This window comes from Manacus vitellinus, unplaced genomic scaffold, assembly GCF_001715985.3.
Source record: "Manacus vitellinus isolate BGI_N305 unplaced genomic scaffold, ASM171598v3 scaffold_36_pilon, whole genome shotgun sequence".
Classification (NCBI taxonomy): Eukaryota; Metazoa; Chordata; class Aves; order Passeriformes; family Pipridae; genus Manacus; species Manacus vitellinus.
Genome location: NW_021940508.1, coordinates 6989295 through 7008368, shown reverse-complemented (window position 1 = coordinate 7008368; position 19074 = coordinate 6989295). Strand labels below are relative to the sequence as shown.

Genomic DNA, 19074 nt, shown 5'->3' with positions numbered 1-19074 from the left:
CTCTGCTCATCATCTGAATTGTTTACGCTCAAATCTGCTCCCAGGGGGACAGTAAATTGAGCCTGGAGTGTACCCAAGGGGATTCTCCAGCCATAGCCATGAACTTGAGACTTTGTAGGATGAGTCACAGAGAGCCTCTGACTCCAGCCAAGCCACAAGCCCTGGCAGGTTGGGCTCTGCTGCGTCTGTGGCTTACTTGCACTGTGGTGTGGTTGCTCCAGCTGACAGCATGCTGTGCAAGGGAGAAAATCACTCATGGGAGTGAGAGTGCATCAAATCCAGAAGCTAATGTCTGTCTGTCTAGTCCTTTGCCTGCAATTTGCCATGGGAAACCTCCATGTCTGGCCATAACTGTGAGTCTGGGGACCTGCCACAATCTGTGCTAGCTTCTGGGACAACTGGAGAGGCTGGATGCAAAGCATGAAAATCCAGTGATGTTGGTGAGGAGTGGGAAGAGGCTGCTGAGCCCTGCAGGACGTCTGCTCTTAGGAGGGGAGGTAGCATTACCTGGGATGCAGCAAGGCATCAGTCTGGTAGTCACATATAAGTTCCTGTGCTCAACAGACTTGAAAATTAGTTTTATCTTTGTGGTGGGAAGCACAGGGCCTTGAGTTTGTCTCTTTTTTTCCTTTAAGTGAGGGTCCCTCTGTGTGGCATAGGAAAGGGACAGCTAGGAGCTTGGATTCCCCACTGGTGCCTCCTCACTCTTAGAGCATCACACAAGCCCTTTGGCAGGGGTAGGAACCATGGCCACAGGCTCATGCAGCCAGTGAGCTGCAGTACTGTTCCCACTGGTGCTCCAGTGAAGTCCATTGACTCTGCTGGAATATTCTCTGTCTCCTTTACCCTCAAGGGGCCTCTCCATCTTCACCCATTAACACCCACCCTTGCCTTCCCCTCTTCCAGTGTCACAGGGCACTAAGAGAAAGGGTAGTGCTCCTCCTTGGTCTCGGGAGACGCTTGTGCTCTCTCCCTGGCCACATGCAAGCATCCTCCTTTCAGCCTTGGCCAGGTGTAAAACCTCTGCCAGCTCCGTGGTTCCTGTTGGCAGAGAGCCTTTGGGACTGCCTGCAGGCTGCCTCATTGCTCTTCCCATCGTGTCAGTGGCCCTTTGCTGATTTACAGCTGCAGTGCACTGGGTCTGCCCTGGCACAGGTAATTCCTCTGCCTTTCAGCTCGGAGACAGACATGTCCGTCTGTCTGTCCCTCCTGGCTTGCAAAGAGTTTCTGTTGTTTTCAACACGCAGTGCTGGAGACTGATCCTTGCTTTTATGGAGAGTGAGCCCTGAATATTCAGGAAGCAACACTGAACTTGGTGTGACCATGGTTGGCAGGCTCTGGCCCTTAATTAATTAGCATTGATTGTATTTCCAACAGTGGAGGAGGGAGCTGCAGCTCAGGGAAGCAGTGAAGTGTTGCAATATAATCACTGCAGCTATTTATATGCTGTTGATCAGTGCTTTTCAAAAGTTACATAGCTGCTGCATTGGCAGCATAGGAGACAGAAAGGAAAATCCCTGAGGGGGGAATAGTAACCACATGGGACTTTGGAAGCTGTCATTTTAGAAGAAACATCTGTTTATATGTCTATGCAGGGTTTTGGTTTTTTTCCTTTTCTTTTTATTCATTCATTCATTCATTTATTTATTTATTTTCTGGTTCTTGACATTGTTTTAGCTTGACTCAGTCTTAACAAAGGTGCTGCTCACATCTCCTGCATGGCAGCAGGGTCAGTTAACCCCTGGTCCACCAAAAAGTGCTTTTAAGAAGTGGGAAGTTCCTTGTCTTCCAAGAAATTTGGAAGAGGTTGTGGGGGCGGGGGTGTTGGATCAGTCGGTTTAGGATGGAGGTGTCTACCCAATGTGAGCAAGGAACCCAGCGGACAACCTATCTCTGTGTTGGTGAACCATCTTACTCCAGAATTTGGGCAAGTCTGTTCCACTGAGCTGTCTGAGTCCATGGGCTTTTGTATGGATAATGCATTTCTTTCTCCATATTTTTGCAATTTTATTCTTGTCAGCACAGGAGAGATGGCCCTGGACATCCTTCTATTGATCTATGAGTAGGACTTTGGGACATAAATCCAGAAGGAAAATTTCAGGATTTAGGTAGGCAGAATTAATCCCATTACATTCTTCATCCTGCCCTAAATCACAGCTCCAGAGTGGAGAACCTCAAAACAGGAGCCACCATGAGCACATCACAGCTTTTTCTGGTGCTGTTGCCTGATGTTGTGGAATGCTGAACATTGAGTGTCTTAAGTTTGTGCTGTAACATGGGACAGCTCCCGAGGTTGCCACTTGACAGCCCATTGCCAGTTTGGGCTGTGACAGCATGCTAGGAGCCCTGGGCTCTACTGGATTTTCTTTCCCACATAACGCATATGCATAGACACCTTGCCAGGGTGCTGGGAAAGCAGTGCTGGGGCTGGATGAGGGGTGGGAAGTGGGTGTCAGCAGTCAGAGACTTTCAAGTCAAGCCTGGTAGCACGAAGGATTAGTGGATACAGGCTGTTGGGTGATTTAATTGTGTTTTCCTTCCTCCAGTGAGTTTGCACCGTTTTTCTTAACTTGCTTAGCTCTGAGGAGTTTTTTAGTGTAACCCTTATTCATGGAAGGCTTTTTGTTTTGGTGCTTCAGAGGGAGCACTGCAGCAGCTGTCTCGTAGTCCTGCAAGCAACCCCTGCAGTGTCTGAGTGCTGGCATCCCCAGGAGGTCCCAGGTGGATAAAAAGGCATCAGCTCAAATTAATTCAGTGCTTTGGGTTTTTGTATTTCAGCAAGTTCAAGAGAGCCCAACCAAACCCTGGTGTCAGTATACCAGGTGCCATAGGATCCCGAGTGAGAGGAAAACTCAGAGCCTGGCTCTGATGCAGTCAACTCCCCCGGGCCAGTCATTTCATCTGCTTTGGGGACTTCAGCTCTGCCTGTGTTAGACAGACAGGATGATGCTCTCCTCATTTGTCTCGCTCGTTTGTGTTGTCAGTTCCTTTTTCTGAGAGCTGCATCTTTCTGCGTGCCAGCAAGAAACAGTGGATGACAGGGTGGCCATCCCTGGGGGGCTGCAGGCAGTGTGGCAGCATGAGTGCTGAGGAAGAGCTCTGTGCTGGGATCCGGCGCTTCCCATGAGGGGCATCTCCGTTGGGAAGCAAAGAGCTTTTGCCAATCTGTGCTGAGCAAAGTTGATTGGGAAAATCCTCAGGGGAACCATTTTCTGTTGGAAATGAAGTCCCATCGACATCTCAATGTTTTACAAAGTTGTATTTCTCTGGCGGGTGTGTGGGGGGGGGAGAAGAGAAAAGAAGTTTAAGGGAAGGAAAGGCTGTAGTTTGAATTTTTTGGTATTTTTCAGAAATGGTTAGGTTCATCACTTTTAATTAACATCCTTTTCCCCCTAAAAAAAAAGTTTTACAAAGCCTTTTGTACAACACAATGTAGAAATTTTGAAGAAAAAGCCCTAAAAGACATGGAAACCTTTGGTTTCCTTCTGAAGGAAGGAACTTAGCGCTCCTTTTTTTTTTTTTTTTCCCCATTAATGAAGAATTTTTGTCAGTTTGAACTTTTGCCCTCACGGGGCCAGAGCAGCATTTTCAACTTCATGGCACCCTGAGCCTTTGCTGGCTGTGGCAGAGCCATGCAGGGCGGCAAGCACCGGAGCCTGGAGCAGCCAGGGCACCTCCTGTCTCCCGTCCCTGCACCGGTGGCTGCTCTCCCGTTGCTGTCTCCTGTGGGCCGGCGGCCCCTCTCCCTGGGTGGGCTGCAGAGGATCCTCTTATTGCTGTGCTTCGGTTTTTCTGTTCATGGCCTCAAGCTGGAGGTAGGGGAAGAACCACTTGCTGCCTGTAGCTGCTTTCTATGTGTGTGTGCATAGATTTGCAATGATTTTTCTCTCCTTAAGGACTTTCTCCTATTTCCTCTCTGGAAGGCAGTGCTTAAGGTTGTCTGCAGGCTCCTGCCTCTGGGCAATTTCCTCCTCATTACTACCCTTTATTCCCTCATCCCTTATCCTCTTCCTCCCTCCTGATAGAGACAGCCTCTCACAGCCGACTCATTTCAGAGATGTTTTTTAACTGCTGAAGCCAAGATTTTTCTCTCTCCCATCACACTTAGTCTGGAAATGGGAGGGGGAAGCAGGTTTTGAGTTTGGTTTGGGATTTTTTTTCAGCAATAAATAATTTCTGGATGCTGAAGAGGCAGGAGAGTAAAGCTGGCGTTAGGCTACATTGAAATACTCCATTTGTTCTGGGAGTCTTTCTTCCCCCCTCCTTCAGAAAGCTTCCCCTAGTGTTTAATTCTAAAGCCAGTCACTATTAATTTTTGTTTTCTTACTTTCCAGAAGAGATTCTTATATTATTTTTGCTTGTCTGGAGATTTCAGTGTACACCAGAATTTTTTTATTTGGCTTTTATTTCTTCTCTGCTTTCTTTTTGCTGGGGTTAAAAGCCCCAGGTCAGCAAGGTACTTAAACACATGCTCAAAGTTAAGGCCTTGCCTAAGTGCTTTGCTGACTTGGAGCCAAAGATATTTTCTCAAGTCCTTTAAATGCTTCAGAACCTGAATTCGAAATGTTTTACAGAAATTCCAGAATTCAAGTGTCTCTTGTGCTAATAATAGTTGTAATTCAGTAGTGCCTTCAGATAACTGGAGGTCTGGACGTGGTGAGCTTCTGTATAGTCTTACTTTCAGAAAATGTTCTTCCCTAAAATCTTCTTCTGCTTCAAACCCAAGAGCTCTCCAGAGAGCAGGGCACATTTATTTGTATTTCAGTCAATGAACATAACTGGCCTTTTACCTGTTGTTTTGCAGTGAGACGCTCAAAGCTTTTACATGCTGAAATTTAGGAAATAATGGGCAATTGGTTCAAGTTATACAGAATGAATGTCTGCTCCTGAACTAACATTTGCTCATCATCCCCAATACAGGGAATAAAAAACACACACCAAATTGAGGGCTCTCTGAAACAGCAGCATCAATAATTGGAGGTTAGGAGATGCTCCGAAAGGCAGACTGAGCTCCCAAAAGCTGCGCTGCTCTCTGCTTTTGAGAGTTTAGTCAGAGGTATGGCAACAAAAGTGGAATGGGGAGGGAATGGCAGTTGGTAGACAAGCAGGAAAAGCTCGGAGGAGGGGGAGGAAGAGGAGGAGGTGTTTCTAGAAGCAGAGAGGCCACCAACATCAAATAGAAATTACAGGGTGGGTTTTTCTCAGGCTCTGCATGATGAAGCCAGGACCTTTGCCACCAGCAAGCTGGGGGGGCTGTTTGGGAAGTGCTTAACTGCTTAATGAAGAGCAGGTTCTTTGCATTAAGAGAATGAAGAGCTGCTTCACAGGTTTTGGAAAGGGTGCTGGACATTGGTTCTTAGGGCACCAACAAGGGAGCAGGGCCAGGCAGGAACTGGCTTAGTTCACAATCTTTCAAGGAGTTGCATGCACCCTCCTCTGAAAGTACTCTGTGATGCTGCTGGGAATGGGACCTGCCCAGCGGAAAGCTCCTGGCTTACTGTGCTTGTCTTAAAGCTTTCTTTTCAGAGGTGGTGTGACCTCCTGTGAGCTTCTGCACTGTGCTTTGTGGGGATATGAACAGGATGTATCCATCCCATGATTCTGTGGTATGTGCACATCTGTCCATGCTCGTGGTAGGGAGGTTGGACTGATGGTCTTCAAAGGTCCCTTCCAACCCAAAGCATTCCAGGATTCTGTGATCTTCATAAGAAGTCATGCAAAGCCTCTCTCTGTGTGCCCCGAAGCATCATGCATTTTCAGCCCCCTGTTCTCTCATGGATGTACATTTTGCTGCAGGGATCATCCATGTAGTGCACAGAAGTCCCCGTCTCTCCTACCTGCCCAGAGACAACTACAAATGGTTGTGCCACCCTCAATAGCTCTCTGACTGCAGAGTAAGTTGTGAAAACCCAGGCAGCCTGTGAATTTATGGGGCTTCCTAATATGGTTGAGCCCCACGAGGAGCTCAGAAGCCATTTGGGGACGACAATCTTGCAGTCATGTCATCCGTTGTTCAGATACACTTTCCAGCCCTTAACCAGAGTCCCAGCCTCATTCAGCCCCGGGCTGGATTCTGCTTCCAAGCTCAGCTTGAGATCCAGGAGCTCTCTCCTGGGGTCCTGTTATGTGGCCTGGAGTGCTCCATTAGCTACACTCAGGTATTTATCTTGTGTCTCCTCTCTTTCCAGTGTGCTATGGATCTGATATGTGCTCATCTTTCCCAACAGAGGTACTTGCACCCTGCAGATACTCTGTGTGATGGGTGGGCTGCAGCTCTGTAGACTGTGACACAGTTTAGGACGTGCCAGTGATGCTTTCCAGGCTTGGCATTGCTTAAGGATCCTTCAGAGTGAAAGGCATGAAATGCAAATATAGTATTTTGTTATTACCAATACAAATCCCAGTGCCTTGTTTTAGTGGTTAATAGAGCCCCTACAGGGCAGAGTAGATGGGTGCCTTATTTTTAATATTGCTTTGAAATCAGCACTGGGCTCCAGATGTTCAGGAATTACTTGGAGGAGTGATGGTGACTGAGTCAAACTCCCCCCCCCAATTTGGGAAAATGCTTCCCATTTTATCAGCATCTATTCTTCTTCCCCCCCTCTTCCTCATGCTGCTCTGGCAGCAGCTCAATTCCTCTGCCGTCCTGTAGCTATGTACACAAAGAAAAGTCTTGGTGTTGGTGCAGGGGGAAGAAATCCCTTGCTTGGGAAGAAATGAGTCTTGGAGTGTAATTTTTGGTGGATGTAGAGATGGAGGGAATAGTGAGCTTCTGTTGGGAGTTCCCTGGGCACAAGGCACCAGTTGGAATATTTCAGTGCTTCCCTATCCTCCCTTGTCTTATACTGAAGGTTGCACCTCTGTTCTGATTTCTCAGTCCAGCTTGGATAATGCTTTTGAGCACCATTCCTGTGTGCAGCGTACTCTGTGCTGCCTCCTCCTTGCAGGCCTGGGCTATAAGGAGGAGGATAAACCTCCTGTACCTGTGGTTAAGAAAACAACGAGTTTTTCCATCCTCAGGCTGCAGAAGTTTATGTGTTAAGTTGTAGCGGCCCCAGCTTCAAGCCCAGCTGCTGCCGATCCACCCAGGGGTGGGAGTGTTACATGTGTAAGCGACAAGCCACTGGCCTACAGCAGGCAAAACCCAAGCCAACAGACAGACAGAAAGAGCCTGAGGGGCTGAATTTTAGAGCTATTAAATGATTAAATGCAAGGGAAAAAAAAGTTAATTTAACATCGCGGTTGTGATTTTACACACCCAAGAGCCTGGAAATTGAGAGCTCTGCTTCTCACACAGGGATCGTAACTTGGCACAGCACAGATTGTACAGTATGTAAAATTAGACTGGAGAAATAGTAAATATGCTGCAGGGACCAATACTGTCTTGGCAGAAGGAGGATGGACTGAGTGGGACCCAACAGGTCTTTTACGCCTCTGACTTCCATAATTCTGTGCTAATAAAAAAACACTGCACGATGCCTGATGCTAATCCGCAACCCTGAGTGGGGTGAAGCGGGAGCCGGGCTGTTGTGTGAACAAATAGCAGTCGCCCCCAGAGTATTTCTGTGGAGCAAGGCTGTCATTTGGGGGAGGGCGTGCGGGCACTGGCAGGCAGTGGTGAGGAAGTGTACGCTGTGCACCGGGATGAAAAGGCAGGTTGAGATCAGCAGGGTGCGAGGAGCCCCGAAGTCTCTATCCGGCTCTGGCTCCTCCCCAAAGCTCAGTAAATACAGGTGTCTTCACGCCGTTGCTGGACCACAATGAGCTTTTCTTGTGTTTATGGCTGTGATTTGGGCACCTAATTCCGAATCATATTGATTTCCCCTTAAACGGCATTGAAAAGCCTGATCTAAGCACTCTTTTGTGGCCTAGAGTTATTTGTCCTGTCTGCATGAAAAAGCAGGACCAGAAAGCAAGTCTCTAATTCATCCGTGGTGCTAACGCCAGTCACTTGGCTGCGAAGGTTGAAGACTCAAATGACCCTGGCTTGAAGGATATTGGTGGGGTTTTTCTGCTCTGTGCTGGTTCCCATTAGAGCCATTCATGTCCCCCTGGTCTTCCAACACTTTCCCCCCCATATCACACCCCTCCACATGCTGGGGCAGCCATGATGTAGTTGCAAGGGATTGGAGGAGTTGCTGCTTTGCCATGCAACTGCTCTTCCTCAAGATGAGTCATCTCAAGTTGGCTTTGCAAGGAAGCCAAGTGGGCAAGCTTTCCCTTTGCCTTAGGATGAAAATGCTGTCACAGCTCAGCCAGTTGCAGTAATGAGAGCACTTGGAGTCCCAGAACACTTGGACCAGAAGAGTTGGGACATCCAAGTGATGGTCTTACCAAGACCTTCTGGAAAACAGATCAACGCATGAGCTCAGGTTCCCTCCTGGGATGCAAAGTCTCCTAGGGGGGTAAAAAAAAAAAGCTAAGATCAGATTCTGCAGCCCAACAGAATCCAGACCTCTCTGCTGCAGAGCAACTGGGACAGAAAAGCAGAAGTAACAGCAGAGGTGCATCTTCTCCTGGTCCTGGCTGTGTCAATTGAGCATGATCAGTGATAGAAGTATGTGACCACTACAGATGGGTGCACACCAGCATTAGCACCCTCTGGCAGAGCTCACTCCTACCTTGAAGCCATGGGAAAGGGCAGCTTCTTTGGGGTCTGCTACCCATATATGGCTGAGGAGACTCTTGTTACTGAGTCAGGATGGACTTGGTTGCTCTTTCCAGTTTTGTTTGACCCCTGTGACCAGGGTCAAGTTATTGTTGGGGCAGCACATCCCTGTACAGTTCCTACTACTTCCAACAAGAGCTGGGTGTGATGGCATGAAGGAAAACAAGGCTATCTCTGACATGGAGCCCTTCTGGCTTACAACCAGGAGCACTGCCAGCATGAGGCTCTGGGCTGATCTGGTTTGGCAGGTCTAAAGAGAGGCTCTGTCCCAACGTGGGGCTGATGAAAATGCAGCAATACCAGGACAAGGCACAGACATAATAGTCCTATGCAGTTACAGGGTGCCCTGGTGAGATCTCACTCAGATCAGGCCAAACCTGTTGATTCAGACAGTCTGACGATGTGGTACAAGCAGAAAAATGGCACTAAGTTACCTGTGTGCTAAAGCAGCATTCCCCATCCTGCCACCATGTCTGCCAGCAGGCCCCGTGGGACCACAGCCCAAAAGGCACGGGGAGCTGCTGCCTCCCATGAGGCTGAACCAATGCTGCAGCAAGGACTTGGCCCTTGCTTCTGCTGTGAGTCTGTGTGGCTTCTGCTTCCAGCAGTGGATTTCTGTTCTGTGGTTTCCTACTGGGTTTAGCACTGTGTTTTGTCCCCAGGAGGGTGCTGATGCCCTGCCACTGTGTAGCCTTGTTGGCCCCTGTGCACAAGCGATGCAAGTGCCACCATCCTGACAGTGCTGCCATCCCAACTGTGTCACCTGGAGCTGGGTCTGGGGGATGGCATCGTCAAGCTCACAGCAGAGCAGGCATCACACCTCCCCACTGCTGGACCATCATGTCCAAAAGGGAGCCCATGGATTGAATTATCATTTGTGACAATGGAACATTTGATGGTAAAAGTGTCCCTTCACCCTCAGAAAGGCCCAGCAGATGTTGCATCAAGGTTGATGGTAGAAGCACCAGCCTTATGCAGTTGAGCTGCTAGAAGGGCCATGGAGCCCCTTGTCCCCTCATGATGGACATCCCTGGTTGGTTTTGGGGTGCAGCTGCAGAGGGAGGTGCATTCAGCAGGGCAGTGGTGGGAGGTGAGGCTGCTGCAGACTGAGAGGAAAGCTTCTCCAGGGGGAGCAGGGCTTTGCTCACAGGAGAATGTTTTGTGGTCGCATCCAGGCTGAGAGAAGAGGCTTTCCTGCCCTGGATCTTGCCCTGAGCCAAGCACGTAGGAGGGGTAAAGTGCCTCCTTCACAACACCCCTGAAGTAAACCAAGGTCTGCTTCCAGGCTATCGTGGCATGATTGAGTACAAGTCCTTTAGCACCCATCTGTTATCTCTTAATTAAAGTTTCTTGCTAATTATTTTTTCTTGTCAAGAGCAAAGCTGCTGACTCCAGGGATTTACCAAAGTAGAGCAAACAAATGCAGGCTCTGCTTTCTGCAAGTCTTCATTAATGGACAAAATTAACTTGGAACAGTCCATATCTTTGGCTACATCGATGACACTTAATTATGCCTGTTTCCTTACAAAGATGTATCCAGTTTTAAATCACTTGTGGAAGAAGTGCCTCCTTAAGCATGAAATTTCTTCTCCTTGAAGGGAAGGTTTCTGCTGGCAACAAAAGCTATGCAAAGACCAAGTGGCATCAGGGGAAATAGATGTGAGGAGATCAAGGGTGGGGTGTGCTTCAAGGAGTCGGGAAACCCTCTCCAAAGCCAGAGGCTGTTTCATCTCAAGAAGGGCAGATCTCAAGGCTATGAAGCTGCACATGGGAGGGGAGCCACTGGCATCCCTTGGAAACAGTTGATGCTGCTCTGGCCAGTGAACATGGGTCCTGGAGCAAGAGAGAGGCCACAGGATGTGCCCCTACCCTGTCCAGTGGCTGGAGAAGGCCAGAACATCCTCTCCTGGCCCCTTCTCTGTCCCCTTGCCTTCTCCATCCTCTTGGGCTCCCAGCTGAACTCTTGTGGGCTGATTCATCTCAATTACCATGGGAAGCTGAAGAGTGCAAGACCTTTCTGGTTTATATCCTTGGAAAGCTCTTGGCGTAGTCCTGGCACCATGTAAATATTAAACATATAATTTATTGTGTACACAGACAGCCAATTAGCCACTGAGATAATTATTTGGGGCTAGTTTCTTAGATGTGAAGGGAGTTAGGAAGGCTAGTGGGGTGATGTGAATGCCTCTATCCAAAGAAATGTGTGTAGTTTTCTATCCTACTGCAGAAATGCTCCATGTCCTGTCAGGAAAAGCAGAGACATGACCTTTCTCACTACTTCAGCTTCCTGAGGCTGTGTAACATGCAGAGTGCTTGTGCCTCTCCCCAGAAACGCTGCAGTGCCTTCCTTTGCTCTCTCTCTGACTGCATGAGCCACAACCCCACGGTGCATTTGGGCAGAGTACTCCAGAGGAAATAGTTGTTCCAGTCTATCTGCAAATTGCTGTGACAGCAAGGACGATTTTGGCCTCATGTGTGCCTGCCACAGGCCCTGGCTCAAAGACCCCCATTGAAGGACTGTGCTGAGTGCTGGTGCCAGGAATGCAAACCATCTTCTCCACTTCCTCTTCTGGCTGTTCCAATGATCCTTCAGGCATCTGGGCACAGACCCCCAGCGCCTCGTCCATGGCTCCGTGCATGCTGGGCAGGCCAGTGCTCAGCAGCACACCTGCCGTGGCTGGCAGCTGCCCATGCTGACAGGGTGGGAGTCTCAGCTGGAGCAGAGGGAGAGCAACCAGTGGGGCTGGAAGGTCCCAAGAGGATTTCCACTCCTTCCCAGCACAGCATATGCCAGATCAGTCCTCAGGTTTTTGCAGGGCTTCCCTGTGTCTCGCTATAGATCAAGATTCATTAGGGAGGAAAATGAGGATGATCTTCCTATTGTTTTTCCAGCTGGATGGGTTTGGGAAGCATCAAATATGCTTCCATGGACCCTGCATCTCAGCCAGTTTGTTTCATCTTCCCTCCACATCTCTGCTGTACCACTGTCCTGTTGATCCCTACAGCTGCAGGACCCGTCAAGCTGTCACTCTTTATCACTAGTAGGGCAGCAAACAGCTCAGAGCTCATTTCCCCAAGCTGACCCAGGTCCAATGCTGGGAGCTGTGTGTGTTTGTCCCACAACTGGCTCCCGTCTTCCCTCCACTGCAGTTTTGCGGGGCTGTGGGTAAAGATGTAATTTCTGACCCCATTATGCATCACCATAGTTTCTTTCCAGATCTGGAACTTCATGTTATAAGCCATGCTGTGCCTGTCTGGTGCGCTGTGCCCTGACAGAAGATGTGGCCCTTGGTGGGCTTGGATGCTCAGAGGCATGTTGCTGGTTGGGGTGGCAGCATCACAGCCTTACTAAAATGGCATCACAGCCTTGTGATGTCACCTGACCCAATAAGTGGCATACTTTGGAGAAGTAGGGTGGTGCAGGGGCTAGACAGCATCTCTAAGTATCAACGGTCACAAACATCTCAAAGTAGCCAGTGACCACAGCAGTGTTGGTGGGAAGGGATCTTTGGAGGTGTCAAGTCCAATGTCCCACTTGGAAGAGGTCTGTCCTCAGCAGAAGACTAGATCAATCATGGCATTGTCAACACAGCCATGACAACCTCCATGGCTGGAGATCTCACTTCTCTGGGGGTTCCTGTCTGAGCACTGCACCACCCTCCTGGAGAATAAATTTTCCTCCACATCTAGTTCAAACCATCTAAACTGTTGGCTCTGTTTCTGCCCATATCACTCTTTGAGGTCCATCCAGCAGGGCTGGCACTGCAGCACAGGCACCATTGCGGATCCTGTATGTTACATGATGACCAGGAGTGTGGACAAACCTCCCTTCTCTCCCTGCTCAAGGGAGCTGTGAAGCTCTGGGTGGGCTGGGAGGGGAGCCTACCCATTCCCAGCCTATAGGAAGTGGAGACTCACAGAAAAAATTCTGGACACTGCTGCCCATCCCCATCCTAAAGCAGAGCTTTTGTCTGCAGTGTAAAACAGGGCTGCTCCAGCATTCTGGGGGAGCTGCCCCCATGGTGCCCATTCCCAAAGGAGCTGCCATATGTTTGCATGGCAGTGTGGTTGGGTGGGACTCCCATGCCTGGAATGGGGTGAGGAAGGATACGGGGACCTGTCTCTGCTCCAGTAAGATCCTCAGCAAACCCTGCTGAGAGAAATGCTTCCTCTGAAGCTGTGCTTTGGGTTTCTCCTTCATCAGAAACCTTAAATCATTGCCTTGGAAAGGAGCGTTGCTTTCAAAGACCTGTCTTCCAGGAATGGCTCCCTCAGCCCTTCTGGATGGATGCCGATGCATTTGCTCTGCGTTTATGGACAAATAAGAAATAATTCAAGGCGCCTTTCGCTCCTTCCCAGCTTAGTCCTTCAGTCACTAGCTATACACAAGCTCTCAGCCACAGTCATGAGAAGTAGAGCTGGATATCCCCAGAGCTTTCCCTGGGCAGGCAGGAGCAAGGCAAGGGAGGCAGGTCTATGGGTCCATCACTGCATTGAGCCTTTCCCCACGCAAGGCTGGTGGGTGGTGCACTGTCTCCAGTGCTTCTACCAAACAGAATCCCAAGTGTAAGAACAGGATATTCAAAGGCCATGTGTGAGCCAGCAGGAAAGAGAAGACAAAATTTCTTTACCTTATGCAATAGAAGAAATCAGAGGAAAACTTGAGTAAGATGCTGGAACTCTTAAGTAAGCTCTGATACCTGTATCTGTCCATCCACACTTCTCCTGGTTGTGTTTCCATCCATCCATTGATTCACTCAACTATCCATCTGTCCACTGCCACAGCCATTTGAACAGCCAGCCATCCACCCAACACTACTGCCATTTATTGTCCTTCCATCCCTCCTTCCCTCCGTCCCATCTGTGCCCATCCAGCCTGCTCTCCATCTGTCTGTTGTCACACACATTCATCCATCCACTTATCCATCTTCATCCACTTCTGCCTATCTGTCTGTCTGGTCTTGTTCCAGCTAAAGGAATCCCTCCTCACATAGATGTGTCATCTCAGGTGTTCTTCCCTCTTTTCCACCTGTCAGTATATGCTCTCAACTTTTTTAAGACCATTGAAATACACTTTTCTGATCAGCACAGTTTACTAAAGGTCCCCCTCCTTGACTAGTGTCTGAAATGGTCCTGAGGCATCCCAGTAGCATCTTACTCACTAGAACCCAGTTTTTCGCTGGGTGTTTCTAGCACACCCTTTCCTAGCAGGGGTAACATCCCCAAAGGTGCTGTATCCCTGTCAGAAGTAGGTGTCCTGACAGACCATCTGCAGGAGGGCTGAGATCTTCCAGGCTGTCCTCCAGGGCCCAGCTTTACCCTGGGGCTCCCTCCTTTGCAGGTGGGTTTAGGCTGTGGGCTTTCACACAAGGAATGGCTGGATCATGACCGTGTGGTCCCAAGGGGACCCAGGAGCTGATGTCTGGAGAGGGAGAAAAGATCAGGACAGGCCTGGGGGCTGCTTTTCCCATCCTGCTGCACCATCAGCTGCCTGCAGCAGCCCCTGGCTCACTGGGCAGCTTGGTGTTTTAGTGCCCTGGGTGGTATCTTCTGCTATGAATTTATTTACTTAGTGTTCCCCCCCCCAAATGCTGACATCCACAGCATCTGATGGACATGGATTTCTGTAATTTAATCACACTTCATGCAAAAATACCCACTTCCTTTTGCTTGTTTTGCTGCCCCTTATTTTATTACGAGAAAGAGCAATCAGTCCTTCTCTATTTGTCCTCTCGTGTCACCCATCATTGCTAAGACGTCTGTCACATCTCTGCTTGGTTGTCTCCTTTTATGGATAAAGGGTTTGAGTCTACTAAACCATCCTTATGTAGGATCTGTTTCCAGCCTTTGCTATTCCTGTTTCCTTCCTCTGCTCTGTTTTCAGTGTTGCTGTACTCCTAACAGCATGGGGACAGGTTTGTTCATGGCTTTTAGGTTACAGTGTTTTCCATTTTGGGTTTGGAGTCTTGGTCACCAGTGAGCTGATGTTTTCAGGGAAGTGAGTGTGATGACTCCAAGGTATGTTTCCATGAAGGCTGTGGCACATTTAGAACCGTAAGGGTAGGGGAAGCAAGGCTTCATTTTCTCGGTGTGGATCCCACTGTGCATGTATTGACACAGGGTAACTGCCTGGTGGGTCTGTACCATGATGTCTTTCTGCAGCACTTTGGGACCCAGCTGTGATTGGGCTGCCCTGACAGCCTCAGCAGCACACTGTCTTCTCTCACTGCCTTGACCCCCTTTTCCCTGTGAGTTATGAGGGTGTTGGACAGATTTGATCCAGCTCTGATCTCTGTCAAACTTCACCAGGTGATGTCTCCTACTGCTATATTTGGCAGCCTGCTCTCACCTTTGGTCTCGTGACCTTTAGCTGCTATAAATCCCTGCAAGGACTTTCCCATGTGTCAGGGCTGCTTAGTTTCCTTGGAAGGCACCTTGTCAAATGTGTTTTTGAAGCCCGGGAGTATTTTGAGAATTCAACCACCCTTGTCTCTGCACAAAGGCTTGATGAAGCCTTGAAGGAACCTCATCTCCCACTCAGTCTGCCTGTCCTGCTTCACCCCGTGTCATGCACACACACACACGTGGTTTTATCCTTGCCACATGCAGCTCAGCACAGCCAAGTGTAACAACAAGGGAAATATTCAATTGCTAAGGATCATTAATGAATGTCAGCTCCAGCTTCTGTCCAGAAACCTGAGAAAATTCAATTAGGCAGCTGGTGCCCAATGAGCTGTGATGCCCCACTCGTGAGTTGCTACATCAAACAGCTCAGCAAGGCATCATGTTATTGTGGAGAGAGTAGAAAACCCAGACAGGGAGACAAACAGCACTGCATGCACCAAGCAGCTGCCCCTTTCCAAAGCATGGCACAGTTGGGTTGCAGTCCTCCTGCCTGGTTTCCTGGATAGGGAATTGCAAGGAGAGGTACCTGCTTCCCATCTCTGCTAGGAAATATGTGGAGTTTACTGGTGACAAGTCCTGGGACTCTGTCATCTCTCTGCTGAGAGTTCCGATGCATGTATTTGGTTTGTGTCCTCCAACAAGTGATGTAGATACAGGAATGGCAATGCCTTGCTGGTGTGTGTCTCTGGCCGTGCTGTGGGATGTTTACCTGAGGAACCATAGAGCTCCAATGCGTCTCCTCCATGATAAAGGTCAGAGGACACCATCCTGCAGGTGGAGGTGGTCCATGGATACTGATCCCCTGGTATTTGTCAATCTAGTCTAAGGTTAAAATAAATAATTACTAGGTCCAGGAGGAGAACTCAGGCTTCCATGGCCACCTACACGGTGTCAGTCCATGCCCCAGTCCTTGTCTTACTTCCCAGATGGGATGGTAAGATCCCCTTTCCAAGGCAGCTATGCCCACAGGCTCTGAGCTCACCCATTTTTCTCCCCTTTCTCCCCACAGACAGCCACACCCAATTCGAGCGGGTAGGTGCAGACGTGACCATGAAGTGTGGCTCCATGGACTGGGATGCCGCTGTGACCTGGACAGTAAACGGCACCGACATCGACGAGTCCCACCTGAACGGGTCCTACCTGATCCTGAAGAACGTTGACCTGTCGCAGAGCGGCCAGTACTCCTGCTACGAGGGCTCCGCCTGGCACCTCAAATACCAGACCACCCTGAAAGTGGGAAGTGAGTACCCCAGCATGTCACACTGAGAGGGACAGAGCCACAGTCTCTGCTCCCATACTGACTCCTCACAGCCCCCTCCTGCCATGCCAACCCCTCTACTTTCCATACGTACAGTCGTCAGCTGCACACCACCATATGAGCTCCCTATGGCAGACTGATTCTGGCTGAAATCAACCCCTCCACCTCAAACTTTTCATCAAAGACGATAGGTTAAATGATGCCTTGGGAATAATTTGGGAAGGGATGTAGCTTCTGCATCCAGCCATGGGCCACAGCAACCATCTCCACAGGTGGAAAGAGTTGGGGCTGAGCTGTCAGAGAGGACTGCAGTCAGGAAGGAGAAGGCCTGGCTGGGGTTACTGCAACATGATTGTTTCAGAGGAGCAGCCAAAAGGTGCTGGTGATCCCTGTGTGTTTGCAGGGTTCTGGGTGCACAGGATGTTGGAGGACAGCTCCACGTTCCCCAGCATTTTGCATATCTTAAGGACAAGATCCACGGATTCACAAGTCTCTGTGGGGGGGCGGCAGCAGAGAGATAAGAGTTGTGCTGTATTTCACATGATGCTGAGAGCTGATAGCAGCTGTGTGTTTTAGGGGCTGCTGTGTTTGTACATCTGATAGCAACTGTGTGTTTCACAGTACAGCGTCTGCAACTGGCAGCTGTGGGTGTCTGGGGGCACCAGCCGGTGTAGCCGGCTCTGAGATGATTGCTGTGGAGGATACTGAGAGGCACCAGCTGGAAGCTCTGCCATCTAGAGATGCATCATGTAGGTGGTTGTATGTTTCCAGGTTTGGAAGACACAGCAGAGCCTTTCTCTACTCCTTGTCTCACCCTCTGCACCTTGTATCAGAGCCAGGGTGGTGTTCCCGTTCTAGACCACGGAACAGGGGCAGAGGGTCACAGGAGGGTCTGCATAAGCCCTGAAAATCAGGCAGGAGGGGTTCACTGCACCTGTTGAAGAGATTTTGGAGATGCTGTATGGTGCCTGACTCATGTTTTAGGGTCATCTGAGAGGGATCCTGGCATGTGGGCCAAGGAGTAGGCGTGCTGGAAGAAGCTGAAAAGCGATGTGATAAGCAGACAAGGAAAAGCAGTCAGCAGAGGGCAGGGCTCACACCAGCGAGCAGGTGTGGAGGCTGGGAGCATGGCAGACAAAAAGGCCACTGCCTAGCAAATGAGTTGGGGGCCTCTTAACTGCGCTGTTGGGGTGAGGAGTGTTCACGAGTTGTTCAGAGGCAGAACAGGCAGGAGCTGGGTGCAGTGTGGGCAGCAGCACAAAGAGGTTTTGCAGCTCCTCTGCTTGGGCATGTGCTTGTCAGATCCCGAGTAGGGAAAGGTCCCAGGCTGTGACAGAGCACGAGGGGCTGCAGCCCAGGTCTCCAGGAAACGAAGGTAGTGGGGAGGGGGCTGCAGCCTCCAACCACCTCCTCTGCAGCTGTGGCATCGCTGTGACTGCAATGGCTCCTCCATCTGCTAAGCACCTCGCTAATAGTAATCCCTGTCAATCCGCTCAGGGACCCGTGGGAATTGCTCAGCATTAGAGCCCAAATCCTGCTGTTTCCTATTACTGTGTGTTCCCATTTGCTGGAGACTTACAGCCCCCCTAAGCACTGGGCAGCTGAGGAGCCCAGTTGGACACTGGAGGGGCCCACCAGCCCCAGGAGATAGGGTGACAAATAAATAAGCGAATGTCTGGTGTTGTTAACACAATTAACTGTACAAGGAACTAATCAGGTGAGACGCTTTTAGAAGTAATTAATTTAATTGCCTGGATTTTAATGTAATGTTCTCTGCGAGGTTTCTTTTCCCAGCGCTGCCACCCCCAGCCCCTGCCTGCATCCCCCTCCCCACCCCAAGTTTCCTGGCTCTGCTGGGCATAATTGATTCCCTGGGGGTGTGTGGGTGTGGTTTCATGCAAAGGAGTGGGTTTGGGAGCATCCCAGGAGGGGATGGAGATGGGCTTGGGTGTGGAGGTGGAGATGGGTGACTCATGGAATGTTTGTAGCATGGCCCTGTGGTAGCATCCCTGCTGCAGTTGAGTGCATTGGGAGCCCAAACCTGGGATTTGAGGGATCTTAGGCTTGTTTCATTTCAATTGCATGAGAAATTAAATGAAAACAGGCCTATGCCTGCATTTTTCTCTTTTACTGGGGCAACAAGAAAGTTGACTGCAGTTGGGAGAGAGGGACTAGAGGCTGTGAGTGGAGAGTGCTGGAGATCTCATTAAATAAATGACGGTACCTAAAGCGTGCCCCACAGGCAAGCCAGGAGTGCTCCTGAGCATACAACGCCACAGGAAGGATGTGGGGAGGGAGCGGAGAAGGGTCGAGGACCGGGAAAGGGTGTCAATTAGCAAAGCAAGCTCTGTCATGGGGGTCAGCGAGCAAAGGGAGAAAGAGAGACCTGCCAGGAGTCAAGCTGAGTGAGACCTTGCAGAGGAAATGAAAAGGGGAGTTAGCCACATAAATACAGAGCAAATGAGAAGAGAAGAGCAGAGCTGGCTCTGCAGACAGGTTTCAGGGGAGATTAAAAGTAAGCTTGGCAGAGCCCAGTACCAAATGAACCGTGCTGGGTGGGTCTGAGTGGCAATGCTGAGAGCACGGGCATCACAAGCTAAGGGAGAGAAGGGAGGATAAAACCTGGAGATGACCCTCTGTCACAGAGGCACCTTCAAAGAAGACAATGCATTGAAGGCTTGGGGAACACCTCATCCCCTGTGTGAGGACATCTATTCATTAGAAAGGCTCATTAGCAGCTGAG

At 49.7% G+C, this 19074-nt stretch overlaps 1 protein-coding gene across 2 annotated transcripts in view; it reads left to right on the top strand.

Annotated features, from left to right (window-relative positions):
- Window positions 1-19074, top strand: part of CNTFR (ciliary neurotrophic factor receptor) — a 203317-nt gene that overhangs the window by 129043 nt on the left and 55200 nt on the right. For both annotated transcript variants that reach the window (XM_029961543.1, XM_018077340.1), the window contains one exon: window positions 16083-16313. In XM_029961543.1, coding sequence (XP_029817403.1) covers window positions 16083-16313 — 231 coding nt within the window. The remainder of the gene's footprint in view (window positions 1-16082; window positions 16314-19074) is intronic.